Raw genomic sequence first — 14667 nt, 5'->3', positions numbered from 1 at the left:
TAGAACCAGGAGAATATTATTTACAGTAACAACAATAGTGTATAATGAATAACTGTGACTGACATCACTATTCTCAGCAATACAATGATCTATGACAGTACCAAAGAATTCATAATAAAACAGACACTCCAACCCCAGAGAAAGAATCAATATTGATTGACTATAGACTGAAACATGCTATTTTCACTTTCTCTTCCGTTTTTACTTTGAGTCTTCTTATATAAAATAATTAATATGGAAATATTTTCCACAATTATATATGTATAATCTACATCTGATTACTGTCTCAGAGAAGGGATGGAAGAATGGGGGAGGCTGGCAGGGATAGGATTTGAAAATCAACTTTAAATAAATAAAAATTATTTTTAAAATTAAAAAATACTTGGCTCTACAATCAGAAGACTTGAGTTTAAATTTAGCTCTGACACTGACTTAGAACTTTGGTTTAAGTAATGTTACCTCTCTGAGACTCACTTTCCTCATCCATAAAGGGTTTCAACCAGCAGACCTATGTCTAATTTCCCTTCCAGCTCTAAGTCTATGCTCTTATGAAGAGTAATGCTCTAAGTTTTTAAATACTTTCATTGTGATTTAATTAGAAAGATTTTAAAGGATACTTCAGAAAACTATACATACATACTTTAAATGATTTATGTAAAAAACCCCTCAATGATGTAAACATATGTTTTAAACATTGAAAAATGGACAGAAAGCTAGCTTCAAAGTCAAGAAAACCTGAGTTCAAATAGTGACCGTATGAATCACTTAAGCTCTCAGTACTCAGAGCAAATTTCTAAGACTGTAGGCTGCAGATAATGTATAGACCTTTATTGGTAAAGGAATTTGTTACAGCAATAAAATCACAGATTCAAGACCTAGTCTTTACCTGGGCTATGTGTTGTGATAATACCAAAGTATAAGAAATAGTTCCTTCAAAAGGGTTTTTAAAATCAAGAGAAGTTAGATGAAAAGAGAAAAATTAACATGATAAGTTATAACCTTGTTGGTACTCAGCAAAAGTATGTTTGAATAAAGGAAATAAAGAAAATAAAGGAAAGCAACAATGTAAGAATATTTAGAGATAATATCAATACCAAAATTCTCAGAATATAAAATGGTTAAAAAGGAATATAATATATTCTAATTCTGATTAAAATTGCTCAAGAACATAGGTAGATTTTGCAATAAACAAACCACCAAAAAAAAAATCCCTAACTTTGAGAATAGACAAATTAGGATATGATTACTATTACAAAAGGATTTCAATTAAAGATCCACCTATTTTAAATTTATCTGTTTTTAATTTCTTATATACATATTAAATATTTGGTAAAAATATAAATTTAACAAATAAACTTTTTCTTTCTGTTTTCCTTTAGTAAATCGGAATACTGGGCAACTAGGTGGCGCAGCAGATAAAGCACATGCCCAGAGAACCTAAGTTCAAATCTGACCTCAGACACTTAATAATTACCTAGCTGTGGGACTATGAGCAAGTCACTTAACCCCATTGCCTTGCAAACAAAAAAAAGTCTAAATATCATCCATTTCAATTTACAAAGGTCCAATTTTCATAACAGCATATAACCATGAATTAAAAAGGCATACATTTCCCCAAAAATTTGTCCCTAAAAGCTATCCCCTTGCACATTGTATAATAAATATTTAATTTAGTACACTAAGTATTGACTATGATGAGCTTGGAATATAAATCTGAGGGAATCTGTCACATCATAAACATGAAAAAACAATTTGGTCATGCCCCATAAGATATCAGAGGGCCAAGTAAATTGAGCAACAAAAGAACAGGAAAAGAATTTTCATGAAGAAAATTTTAGGGTCCCTGGATCTCTTCCATATTCAAACATAAAGGACCTTACCCTTTCCCATCAGGTCCTACAAATTAGCAAATATAATCCTATGGAGAAATGGTAAGCTCTGAGATGAGAGAGCTAAAAATTAAAAAGATAAGGAGAAAGATTTTTTTTTTCCTTTCCCATCCAGCTCTAGGAATTTATGCCTAAGAACTGAAGATTAATGAAAAAGCCTTTCTCCCTACTTTACAGAGGTTAACAGACTGCAGGTACAGAACAGTACATTAGACTTTTTTCAATGTATTGATTAGTTTTGCTCAACAGTTTTCCCCTTCTTTTTTAGTTTCTTTTATTCTCTGAAAATATCGAGAAATGCATATCATATAAAAGTAAAAAAAATTAAAAATAAAATAGAAACATTCTCATAACTACTCTCATCAAAATGTCAGTAATTCTTTCACAATAGAGGAAATGCAAGGTCAAAGAAGAAACTTTACTAACTTCATCAGAGAAGAAACTTAATCATCACTGTATATCAGTTTTGTGAAAGCAGAGAATGTGTGTGTGTGTGTGTGTGTATATGTATGTGAAATCTTCAATGAAGCAAAACAGTCATCTCATCTGTTTTACATTGTCCAAAGTTATAGAGGTAAATAAATAGCAAAATTATTATACAAATCTTCTCCTTCAGCAATTTACATCATAGAAGATAAAGTTAGAAAAGTTCATTATATGATTACTAAACATTACACTAATTTATATATTTATAGGTAATGTATGTCATACAAGTATAATATAAATATTTAATACCAACCTTAAAAAGTTTATAGTAGCAGTATACTGCCATTTATTATTTTATGTGTTGTTTGCAAATGTATGTCATCATACTCTCACGTCTCCAATCAGTTTCCTAAGACTTCATCTATACATCACTTCATAACAATCTGAGACAGATTGTATTTGAAAAGAAAATGCTACTCACAGCTAATTTAGTATTTCTAAAGATCACCACTGAAAGTTTATTTCATGCACAGTTAATAACAGCTGAAAAAAAAATAGCAAAGCATACAAGTGCAATACCTATCTATTATGGTTACAGTTATGTAACATAACACTTTAAAGAACTCCCACAACAATTTCCTCCCACCCAAGTACAGCAATATTCAATCAAGAGCAGCATTTCTACATAATGCAATATGCTGGGTTCGTGGGCTGAAGTAAAAGTCTGATTTCATACACACACACACACACACACCCCATACTTAAATTAACAGGAAATAAATGTTAAGGGATCCCTACAGCTTTCAAACAGGTCAAGAACGTGGGGGGGGGGGGGGAACAGAAGCTTCGTCTCTTAAAACTGAAATCTTTCATGTAGCTTCCAGGCACATTTACATTAAAGAGAAATTATTACCAAATAATTTCAAAAGAAATGTAAGTCTTAAATGACTTAATCAAAAGAACTAGACTAGATTTACTTAACATCATATTTGGGTCTGTTATTCATTCATGTTTTGATTGTTCTATAGTCTTCATTTTTGTCCTATACACAGTTTAATTTATTGAGATTTATCCACAGTAAAGACAATCATCAGTTTTAAATAACACTAGTATTAAAAATACAGAGAATTATATACTACTCTAACTTACATTATGGGTGGGATAAACTTCATAGATGTAACATAAAATTTTAAATCCATATACATAATTTAGTTTTCTGTAGAGCAGTATGGTTCTCTCTACTTCATGAAACTTATCACTGATAGTAACCTATGAGAAAACATTTTAGTTGGACCTTATGTAGATTAAGTAAAGTAAAATCTTAAAGCCTTTTAATAGAAAACAATGTTGTTTTCTTAAACTGAAGTCAAAAAGTTCTAGGCACAATGTAATTATAGGTTAAAATTTTGTAGTTTAAAATATTTTCCTTCTTGTAAAGGAGCTCTATTCCCATTCTTATCCCCTCATACTTATTCCTAACTCTCTTGATCAATTTTTTAACACACACTCCTCCAGAACCCCAGTATCATATTCACATCTCCCTGAGTCTTGTAATTACCTCTAAGAGCCTTCATCAGATTACAAATGACATCAAAAGACAAAAAGTATTGTACCAGGTCATCCTCCTAAGTGCGAGGGATACAAAACAAAGTAACTAAAATCTTAACTTAAGAGCCAAGGGAGTCTTCAACTGTCAAACAATTGGAAAAAAGGAAGAAGTAGGAAAACTTGTTGTCTTCATCAGGGCTGAGATGCTCTTAATATCCCAGGATGGAACTCTTGATTGTTTGTTATAAATAATGGGGAGAACCTAACACTTTATTAATACAATATATATTTCAAATACATTATAAGTACATTAAAAATACATGGGTATAGGTACATTAGGTTTTTTTGTAATCTGAAAACATAGGAAAATATTATGAATTTCAAAACTATCAATACAGATGAACTTTTGAGATGATAATTCATTGGATTAAGCTGAGGACTGGCTACACAATAGAGACGTGGGAAATAAAAGGAAAAACAAGAATTCTTTGACTCACTACTTAAAGTCTCACTATTCCAATGGTGGTCTTCATTACTTTCCTGGGATGATCAATCTGGGAATTATCTTGTTGCTAACCTATTTATTCTAGGTTTTATATACACACACACACACATATATATATATATATATAGATAGATATATATATTTATTTCCTAGGTTATCCTATTCTGGATAACCACTCACACTGTAACATATCTCATATAGTGATTACTCTTCTCAAAGTTACTTTCTTAAATTCCAGGAAAAATGATCTATTCTTAGTTATTTGTCCTCTGGAAAAAAGTTCTAATCTATTTCTGCACTTTTGTATTTAGGAAATTTTCCTAACATTCAGAAGCCACCTAATGTTGACTTTTCACTTCAATTTCTAGTATTTATTAAGCGTCTTCTACAGAAAAGTCATTGAGATAGGCCACTGTGTGCTGAAGATACAAAACCAAAAAAATAACAAAGTCACAGGTTTCCAAAAAGTCTGAATTTTATGGGGGGATAGGGGGGAAGAGAATAATGTGTGTGTGTGTGTGTGTGTGTGTGTGTGTGTGTGTGTGTGTACACGCGCGCACGTTTGTGTGTGTAAATAAAAAAAAGAATATGGTTAGAGAGAATATGAACCAAAGTAAGATAGGGAGAAGGAACTGAGAAATAACAAAAATCTTTATGTAAGAGAGCACATACATAGAACATTAAAGGAAATTAAAGAATCTAAGATATAAAAGTCAGAATGGAAGACCCATCCTGGGCTCATAATTTTTATTTTTGGAGGTGGAGTTTTAAATGATTTTAAACCTTAAAGACCCACCAGAAGAATGATTGTTTAAAAAGACAGGCTTTGGGGCAACTAGGTGACGCAGTTGATAGAGCACCAGCCCTGGAGTTAGTACATCCTGAGTTCAAATCTGACCTCAGACATTTAATAACTACATAGCTGTATGCCTTCGACAAGTTACTTAACCCCACTGCCTTGCAAAAAAAAAAAATAGACTTTTGCTGCAAGGAGAAAATTATCACTAAAATCAATGAACAATTTCCTAAATGCAAACCAGCCCTCTTTTTTCCTGGACTCAAGTAATCACCCCCTCTTTGTCCCCTCTCTACATCCCATCAGCATTGTCCTCTTAATTTTTGCTGTTCCTAAGTCTATAAGCTGTCTCTCTGAAAATAAATAAATAAACAAATGAAAACAAGCCGTAAGCTGTCCATCTGCCTTCACATGAACACAAAAAATAAAGTGTATCTGTCTCTAATTGTTTAATACAAAATTATGGGTATTTAACTTTTTTATTTTTATTTTGCTTATGTTGGCAATTAAGTTTTTCTAAAACTCTTAACAGGGGTCAAGGAATACTAGTTCCTGCTATATCTTGAACTCTCCCTGTTAACTTCCTTAAGGTACCTATTGACTTAATCTTAAAGGGATGGGGGAGGAGGGGAAGAAGGGGATAACTTTCCTAATCCTATTGAGAAAGGATCCCCAAATGTTACTAGAAGAACATTAGTAACAGAAGTTTCAGACTCTTTTATCTGGCTATTTTCAAATCAGTCAGGCTTCCCTTCTGTTTCTGTTCTCCAGCTTCCCCTGACTTCAACCACAAGGCAATGCCAATCAAAGTCTGCCAATTATTATAAATTATTTGGATCAGGCCTACCTCATATAAGTCCATTAATTCAGATTCAGGACTATAATGCAATGAAACAACTGAAACAATTGTGGTGGTATTCAAATTGGTTGAGACAAGAAATCATTCTGATATGGTTAAAATGAGAGAGCAACCTCAAGGAGGGTGTGCTTCTAATGAATGACTTTAGTCTGCCTCAGATTACCTGACCTGTCAGGGACCCAGCTCTGGACCTTGGCCACCTATGGGCTAGGAGACGGCTGGGGGTGTGAACCCACCCACAAGGGTGCTGGGAACACCCCAGTAACAGGAGTGGCTCCGCCCATGAGGGAGGAACAGGGGAGGAGCTCGGAACTATAAAAGGGACGGGGCTGGGGAAGACCAGAGCCATTTTTTTCGCTGCTATACAAGCAATAAAGACCTGCTTGTTAGACTGCTACCAGGTGCTCTGTCCAGTTATTGCCCTCCATCCCTTGCGTCTGAAGACCGACGGGTCCATGACATCCAAAGACCTGGGAAAGGTATGTATCCTGGCGAAGGCTCAGGTTGGGTCCCCCAGCACTGACCTGACCAAATAAAAACCAGGTTGGGCTGCTTTCCCCACCTTTAGATAACTATTTGTACCATTAAAATATAAGATCTTTAAGAGCGAGTACAATTTCATTTTTGTCTTTGAATCTGAAGCAATTTTTAGCACAGTGCTGGACATTGTTACAACTTAATAAAAACTTACTGATGACTCAGAATTTTTGTTTCTAAACCAAAATTCATCAATTACTGATGATACTCTCAAAGGTGACCACAAAGTACAAAATTTCAGTTGAATTTTATCTTTCACATTTCTTGAAAATTTGTATTCCTAGGTCCAATACTTCCATAGCATTTTTCCATACATACATACATACATACACACACACACACACACACACACACACACACACACACATTAAGTGCTAATTAACAACTGGTCCAAAAAAGCCTAGGCTTTAATTAAATAATTATTTTTCTCTTTACCCTTCAGGACTCTTACAAATAATTTCAAGCTATTGATTAGATTCTGTCAAAAAACTAGGTAAGATATGGGAACTAAGGGAAAATTGCTAAAAGTGCTACAATCCTAAAAAAAGATGAATACCATTTATATTTCAACCCTTGGCTTCTATGAGATCTAGAAAAGATAAAAATTTTTACACCAATTCAGGTCAGGGGCAAACTAGGTGGCACAGTGAATAGAGTACTGGCCCTTTAGTCAGGAGGACCTGAGTTAAAATCTGGTCTCGGACATTTAATTACTTAGCTGTGTGACATTGGGCAAGTCACTTAACCCCAGTGCCTTGCAAAAATCTCAAAACAAAAACAAAAAAAAACCCAATTCAAATCAGGAGATAAAATTACAATACTAAGATACTAAAAGTGACAACTTTTTTATGTACCATACATAAACAATATAAATATAATGAAATTATCACTACATATCCCAATTAAATAAGTAGTGAAGTTTTAAGTCCAAAAATGTTCAAAATAACAACTGCATAATACTTTAAGGTTCATAAGGTGCTAAAACATCTTATTTTATTTGTTATTTACTATGTCCTAGTTAGTAAAAGTATTACCAATTTACACATAGAAATTAGGTTCAGAAATTGAATTGTCCAAGATCAAAAAACTAACCTATAAAGCAAAACTAGATTTTCTAACCAGTATTAAATTTATTTTATTTTTAATTTATGGAATAAAACAAGCATTTCCAAAATATAGTAAAAATTAAAAGGTGATTGCACACAATACTGTAAATCTACCACGTACAACTTGCTATTCCTTTCAAATACACAACTGAATTGTCATATAATTTTTTTCCCTCTTTTATTTCTTCCCTTTCCCCCCTTTCCCTCTGTTCTAGAGATGGCTACCCATTAGACACAAATAGGCATATATGTAAAAAAAATTATTCTATATATACTTCTATTTATTAGTTCATTCTCTAGATGCAGTGTTTCCCTCCAACCCTCTCCATAATATTACCTATTTGGTAAAATTAAGTAACAGTTCAAGGTTTTCTTAAATATATAAATAATTAAGAAATAAAATATTTTAGTCATCCAAATAAATCTTTAAAATTATCTAAAATACAAAGACCATGAATTCTTAAGTCATTACTGCTAGGAAAATATGAACTTACCTCAAAACCAAGTCTATCTTTCTCTTTCCAAAAGCAAAAATGTGTAACTTTCTTATCCCAAAATTCATCTGGTTTTACCACACAAACAAGTGATACTTCAGCTGGAACAACATTCTGCAAAACACATTAAAAATAAAATTCCAAATTATACTTTTAGAGATAAAAAAGCAACACAAGACTAAAAACAAGATCTTTATTATTATTAGTGCCACTGGTAGTCAAATAACAATGACTACTGAGGTATGCAATTAATATCACTTTTCTGAAAAGATACAAACTAAATACCACTATTGGCAAAATTCCAAACTCTAAAATATATTTATGACAAGAAAATAAAAAGTCATGGTGATTAATAAAGATTTCACAAACCTAAATGATTCAGCAGTCTATTATTTTGTACTGCATTATCCAGTTAAATAAATAAATAGATACAGAGAAGTAAAACCCAAATACCTAAGAGTTGAGAATTTGTACATTTTGTCACATGCGTTTTACACAGCATAAAACAGAATAGAGTTACCAAAAGTATTAGTGCAGTTTTAAGCTCAAAATGTGCTGAAAGTTTGGTACATCCAGACCATCTTTCTAAGTCAACCACAAAGAAGTTCTCTAGAATAAGTAAATTCTAGCAATTATTAATTTTTACTTCTTCAGAATATAAGATACACTAAATTTTAAGAAATGTATCTAAAGAAAAAAAATCACATTAAAAATATCTCAGGATAACCTGCCACTACTTTCCAGTTTTCTTATTTCTGTCCTCTGGCAGCACACTAAACAAGAACTTGCTTTTTCATATATTTGATCTTTAAATATTTGAAGATAGCTATAAGATAGCCCTAAGTCTTTCATTTAGATTGTGTGTGTGTGTGTGTTGTATGTGTGTGTGTATAAAAAATTTTCATTCTTGATCATTCTCTCCTAGACATATTTCAATTTACAATGTCTTTCTGCTAACATTTCTGAATGACAAGATACAAAAATACACATACACACATATGTGCATATACATAATACAGGTATATACATGTATGTATACATATATACAAACAGAGATATGAATATACACACGCGCGCACGTGTGTGTGTGTGTGTGTGTGTGTGTATCAGGCTAAAATAAAGTTCTAAATCTAACATTAAATTTATTATGAAGATGGGATTTTAATTGGAACTTGAAGGAAGCTGGAGAAGCCAGACCAGTCCTACACCCTCATTCATCTCCTTGCCCAACATGACTTATTGGACTTGTAGATGTTCTTATATGAGTATTTGTCTACTTTTTACAGTTCCCTTTTCTATATCAGCTTCCCTCATGAGAACCTAAGTTCCTTGAGGATGAGAAGTGTTTTTCTCTTAACTTGTCTTTGTATCTTCAGTGGTTAACAGTGTCTAGGTAGTGCAGAATCCAACCCTGGATTCAGGAGGACCTGAGTTCAAATCTCACCTCAGACACTTGATACTTACTAGCTAGTAAGTTTGACCTGGGGCAAGTCAATTAACCCTGACTGCCTCATTCCAGGGCCACCTCCAGTTGTCCCGATTCCTATCTGGCTACTAAACCTAGATGGCTCTGGAAGACAAAGTGAGGCAAATATCTTAGCATAACAGCCACTCACTCAGATCCAATTCATGTGCATATCATGGTTTCACCTCCATGATGCCATGGTCTTCTTTGAGAATGAAGGATAAGCAACAACAACTACAACAACCTGCAAATTACCTTGCTTAATAGTTAGTGGGATCACCTTCACTGCAGGTTTTCAAGCAGAAGCTGGATGATCATTTATGGAGAATGTAGAGGGCCCTTATTTAAAAGTGGACTAGATGAAAATTTAAGTTCTTTACAATTTTAAGATGAGTGATTCTATGAATCTTAAAATATTTTATGTTCTGATCAAGGCTAAATAAAGTGTGGTAATAATTCTAAAACTATGATTACTCTTTCTGTAATCCAAAATCAGCTTTGTGTTTTGGGAGCTATCAAATCACATTAATGCATACTGAACATATATAATCCACTAAAACCATTAGATCATTTTCACATTTATCCAGGGGGTTTCTTGTACTGGTAAAGTTTATTTTTTCAAGTAAAATATTTAATATTTATCCATATTACATTTCATCTTTCTAGATCCAACCCAACATCATTCAAAATGTTTAATTATCCTTCCTATCTTGATCTTATTTATGTCTTTTATTCCTTCATTCAACTCACTGATAAAAATGAACTGCATAAAGTAGTAGCCAAGAGTGGCTAGATGGCACAGTGGATAAAGCACCAGCCCTGGAGTCAGGAGTACATGGGTTCAAATCCAGGCTCAGACACTTAATTACCTAGCTGTGTGGCCTTGGGCAAGCCACTTAATCCCATTTGCCTTGCAAAACCTAAAAAAAAAGTTCAAAAAAATAATAAAGTAGTAGCCAAAAGGTACTCTACTACCTCCAACTGATTAATTAATTAATCTTTTGCCCTAGTCATTTGTTCAAAATTTTTTTCAATTAGAAGGCTGCCAGGTCCTTCTATTCCTCCTAGTTAAATTCTATGCATTAGAATTTGTTCTAATATTCTATGTATTAAATGCAGATTCTATGCTCTAAGAATAACCTTCTAGAGACAAGGACTTGACTATGCTATTTAACATAAAGGATTAACTCTGACCAATTTATGGCAAGAGAGTAGGAAGGGTGGCAGGCAGAAAGCAGGGTCTTGATTCCAGTAATTAAACATACATGCAAGATTGCATTTAAGAGTCAAGTTGTACTAGCTAAGACTTATGGGCTGATAATCCACCTACTCTAAAGTTCATTTTACATTGTTTTACAGGCACTGGCATTCAAAGCTTTCAGATAAATGGTCAAATCCCCTCACTTTAAAGATGAGATAACTGAGATCCAGAAGGTTAAGTGACTTGCTCAGATTAAAGATTATACAGTATGACATCTTAAAAAGTAAGTATAAATTATATTCCTGTACAGAATCTTGCCACAACTTCCAAATGATTCTGAAATTCAAATAAAATTTTTGATCAGGAGTTTCATGGTGAATGCAGGGATGTTTCAATATTAGGAAAAACAATCAGCATAAATAACCATATCAATAACAAAATTAACAAATCATATGATAATTTCAAATTACACTGAAAAAGCCCATGACAAAATACAGCACCCATTCTTATTAAAAAACACAAGAGTATAGAAATGGAGGTTTCCTTAAAATCATAAGCAGTATCTATCTAAAAACATGAATAAGCATTATATGTAAAGGGAATAAATGAGAAGCATTCCCATTAAGATCAGGGGTGAAACAAGAATGTCCATTATCACAACTATTATTCAATACTGTATTAGAAATATTAGCTTAGGGGGCAGCTAGGTGACACAGTGGATAGAGCACTGGCCCTGGAGTCAGGAGTACCTGAGTTCAAATTCAGCTTCAGTCACTCAATCATTACCTAGCTGTGTGACCTTGGGTAAGTCACTTAACCCTACTGCCTTGCAAAAGAAGGAAGAAGAAGAAGAAGAAGAAGAAGAAGAAGAAGAAGAAGAAGAAGAAGAGAAATAAATTGGAAGAATTAGAATAGGCAATGAGGAAACAAAACTCACTCTTTGTGGAAGATATGAAGGTATACTTGGAGAATTCTAGGAAATCAAATAAAAAACTACTTGAAAAAATCAGCAACTTTAGAAAAGTTGCAGAATATAAAATAAACCCACATAAATCATTAGTATTTCTATAAATTACCAACAAAGTCCAACAGCAAGAGACAGAAAGAGAAATTCCATTTAAAGTAACCGTAAACAACATCAGTTCTTCAGAATCTACCTCCCAAAAAAACCTCCAGAAACTGTATGAGGACAATTACAAAACACTTCTCATGCAAATAAAGTCAACTGGAAAAATATCGATTGCTAATGGTTAGGCAAAGTCAATATAATAAAATGACTATTCCACCTAAATTAAATTACTTATTCAGAGCCATATCAAACTGCTAAAAATTACATTAAAGAACTAGAGAAGATAGTGACAAAATTCATCAGGAGCAACAAAAGATCAAGAATATCAAGGGAATTCATGAGAAAAAAAATGCAAAGAGAGGTAGCCTAGCATTACCAGTAGGCAGTCTGGTACTGTCCAAGAAACAGAGAAGTGGATCAATGGAATAGATTAGGTACAAAAGAAACAGTAGTAAATTACTGTAGTCTGTTTGATAAACCCCAAAACTCTAGGATCTCAGATAAGAACCCATTATTTGACCAAAACTGCTGGGAAAACTAGAAAATAGTATGGCAAAAATTAGACATAGACCCACACCTCACATACTATATAAAGCATAAGGCCAAAATGGGTATAGGATTTAGCTATGAAAGATAATATCATAAATCAGCTAGGAGAAAAAGGAATAGTCTATTTGTTAGCTCTATGAAAAGGGAAGAAGTTTACGATAAGGAACATAATAAATTGAAAAATGGATAATTTCAACTATATTTTATTAAAAAGTTTTTGTACAAACAAAACTAATGCAACAAAGATTAGAAGAAATGAAGAAAGATAGGGAATAATTTTCACAGCTAGTGTTTCTGATAAAGGACTTTTTTCTAAAATATATAGAGAACTAAGTCAAATTTATAATTTTCCGATTAAAAAACTGGTCAAATAATATGAAGTTTTCAGGTATAGAAATTAAAACTATCTAAAGTCATATGGAAAAATGTTTCAAATCATTATTGATTAGAGAAATGCAAATTAAAAACAACTTGAGGTATACCTCACATCTATCAAATTGGCTAAAACAAGGAAAAAGAAAAATGATAAATGTTAGAAAGGATATGGAACATTAACACTTTTGGTGGGGATGTGAACTGATCCAACAATTCTAGAGAGCAATGTAGAAACTATTCCCAAGGTAATAAAACTATGCAAAGGCTTTGATCCAGCAATACCTGGTCTAAATCCCAGAGAGATCATGAAAAGGGGAAAAGACCCAAATGTGCAAAAATATGTATATCAGCCCTTTTTGTAGTGGCAAAGACTTGGAAATTGAGGGGATGCCCACCAATTAAGGAATGATGAACAAGTTACATGGTATACAAATGCTATGGAGTATTATTGCTCTATAAGAAATCATGAGTGGCTCAACTTCAGAAAAACTTGGGAAAGATCTACATGATCTGATGCTGGGTTAAATGGGCAGAACCAAGAAAACACTGTACACATTAATAATACCATTGTGAGAGGATCAACTATAATGGATGCAGCTCCTCTCAGCAGTTCAGTGATCAGGGACAATACTGAGAGACTTGTAATGGAAAATGCCATCCACATTCAGAGGAAAATTTATAGATTCTGAATGAAGAGCAAAATATATTATATCCACATTTTAAAAATAAATATATTATATTCACTTCTTTTATATTGTTTCTTTATCTCTCTTTACCATATAGAAATATGGTAAACATGACTACATATGTATAACCTATATCAGATTATTTGATTTCATGAGAAGGGAAGAAGGAAAGAAGGGTGGTAGAAAAATGTGCAACTCAAAAACTTGCAAAAAAGGGTAAATGTTGAAAACTATTTTTTCATGTAATTGAAAAATAATTTTTTTAAAGAGTTTCATGGTCCAACAATTGTCCCCACCCATGCCTAACTAATTTCAATCCCTACTGCTCTCCAAAGTCCTTCTTTCCAGTGGAGTTTCTGCCCATTAAGAGACTTTCTCCTAAATACTCATACTCCAGGCCTTTTCTAGCATCAAAGGTCATTTAAGAATTCTTCCTTCTTCTAGAAGCTTTTTCTTAACAAATTCCTTGTATATGTATAAGAAGAAGAAAGAAGATTTACCTTATTAATCACTCATTAATAAGCTCCTTAAGAAAGGTAGCAACTGCACTCCCATCAACAAGATCTTACTACTAAAAGTTTTCTACATATAAAACACTATGTCAGGAATATTAGGAACATCTTTACAAAGAAAGATGTGTTTCTTGCTCTCCTATTTAAATTCCCTCCCTTGTAGTCCCCTATATCAGGACTTAAAAAAAAAGGTAATATTCAGAAAATGCTATTGTTTATCATAGGCAAAAGTAAAGGAAGCAAAAAACTTAACCCTCTCTTGGTTCTAATTAGCTTAAAATGACAAATCCCCTCACTTAAAACTCTATTTAAACATACAGTCTTGGAAGAAAATACTACACAGAAGCAATTAACTACAGAACTAGAATTACATCTTATTTAATAATAATAACAATGATAATAAAAAGCTTAAATCTAATTTTGCAAAGGTTATTAGATTTAGAGGAACTTAACAACTCACAAAGTTATATGAATATTTTGGAGAACTCAAACACGTCTTTAAAGTGCACAGAATGTCTGGTCATGTAAACTAGGACTTAAAAATGAGCTGGGGCATTCTTATTGGCTTGCTCCTTTTCCAGTGAAATAATTCAGCTATTACAACATTTCAGTAACATTGACTAGTAGCTGCAATATAAAACAATTTACTC

At 32.9% G+C, this 14667-nt stretch overlaps 1 protein-coding gene across 19 annotated transcripts in view; it reads right to left on the bottom strand.

Annotated features, from left to right (window-relative positions):
* SESTD1 (SEC14 and spectrin domain containing 1) overlaps positions 1–14667 on the bottom strand; it is a 141735-nt gene that overhangs the window by 50111 nt on the left and 76957 nt on the right. For all 19 annotated transcript variants that reach the window (XR_012474242.1, XM_074215598.1, XM_074215599.1 and 16 more), the window contains one exon: positions 8161–8274. Coding sequence is in view for 18 of the 19 variants with exons in the window: in XM_074215598.1 (XP_074071699.1) it covers positions 8161–8274 (114 nt within the window). In the remaining variant the exon portion in view is untranslated. The remainder of the gene's footprint in view (positions 1–8160; positions 8275–14667) is intronic.

Source organism: Macrotis lagotis, chromosome 1 (genome assembly GCF_037893015.1).
Source record: "Macrotis lagotis isolate mMagLag1 chromosome 1, bilby.v1.9.chrom.fasta, whole genome shotgun sequence".
NCBI classification, from domain to species: Eukaryota; Metazoa; Chordata; class Mammalia; order Peramelemorphia; family Peramelidae; genus Macrotis; species Macrotis lagotis.
The sequence above is the reverse complement of the archived record's forward strand: the minus strand, read 5'-3'. Positions and strand labels throughout refer to the sequence as shown.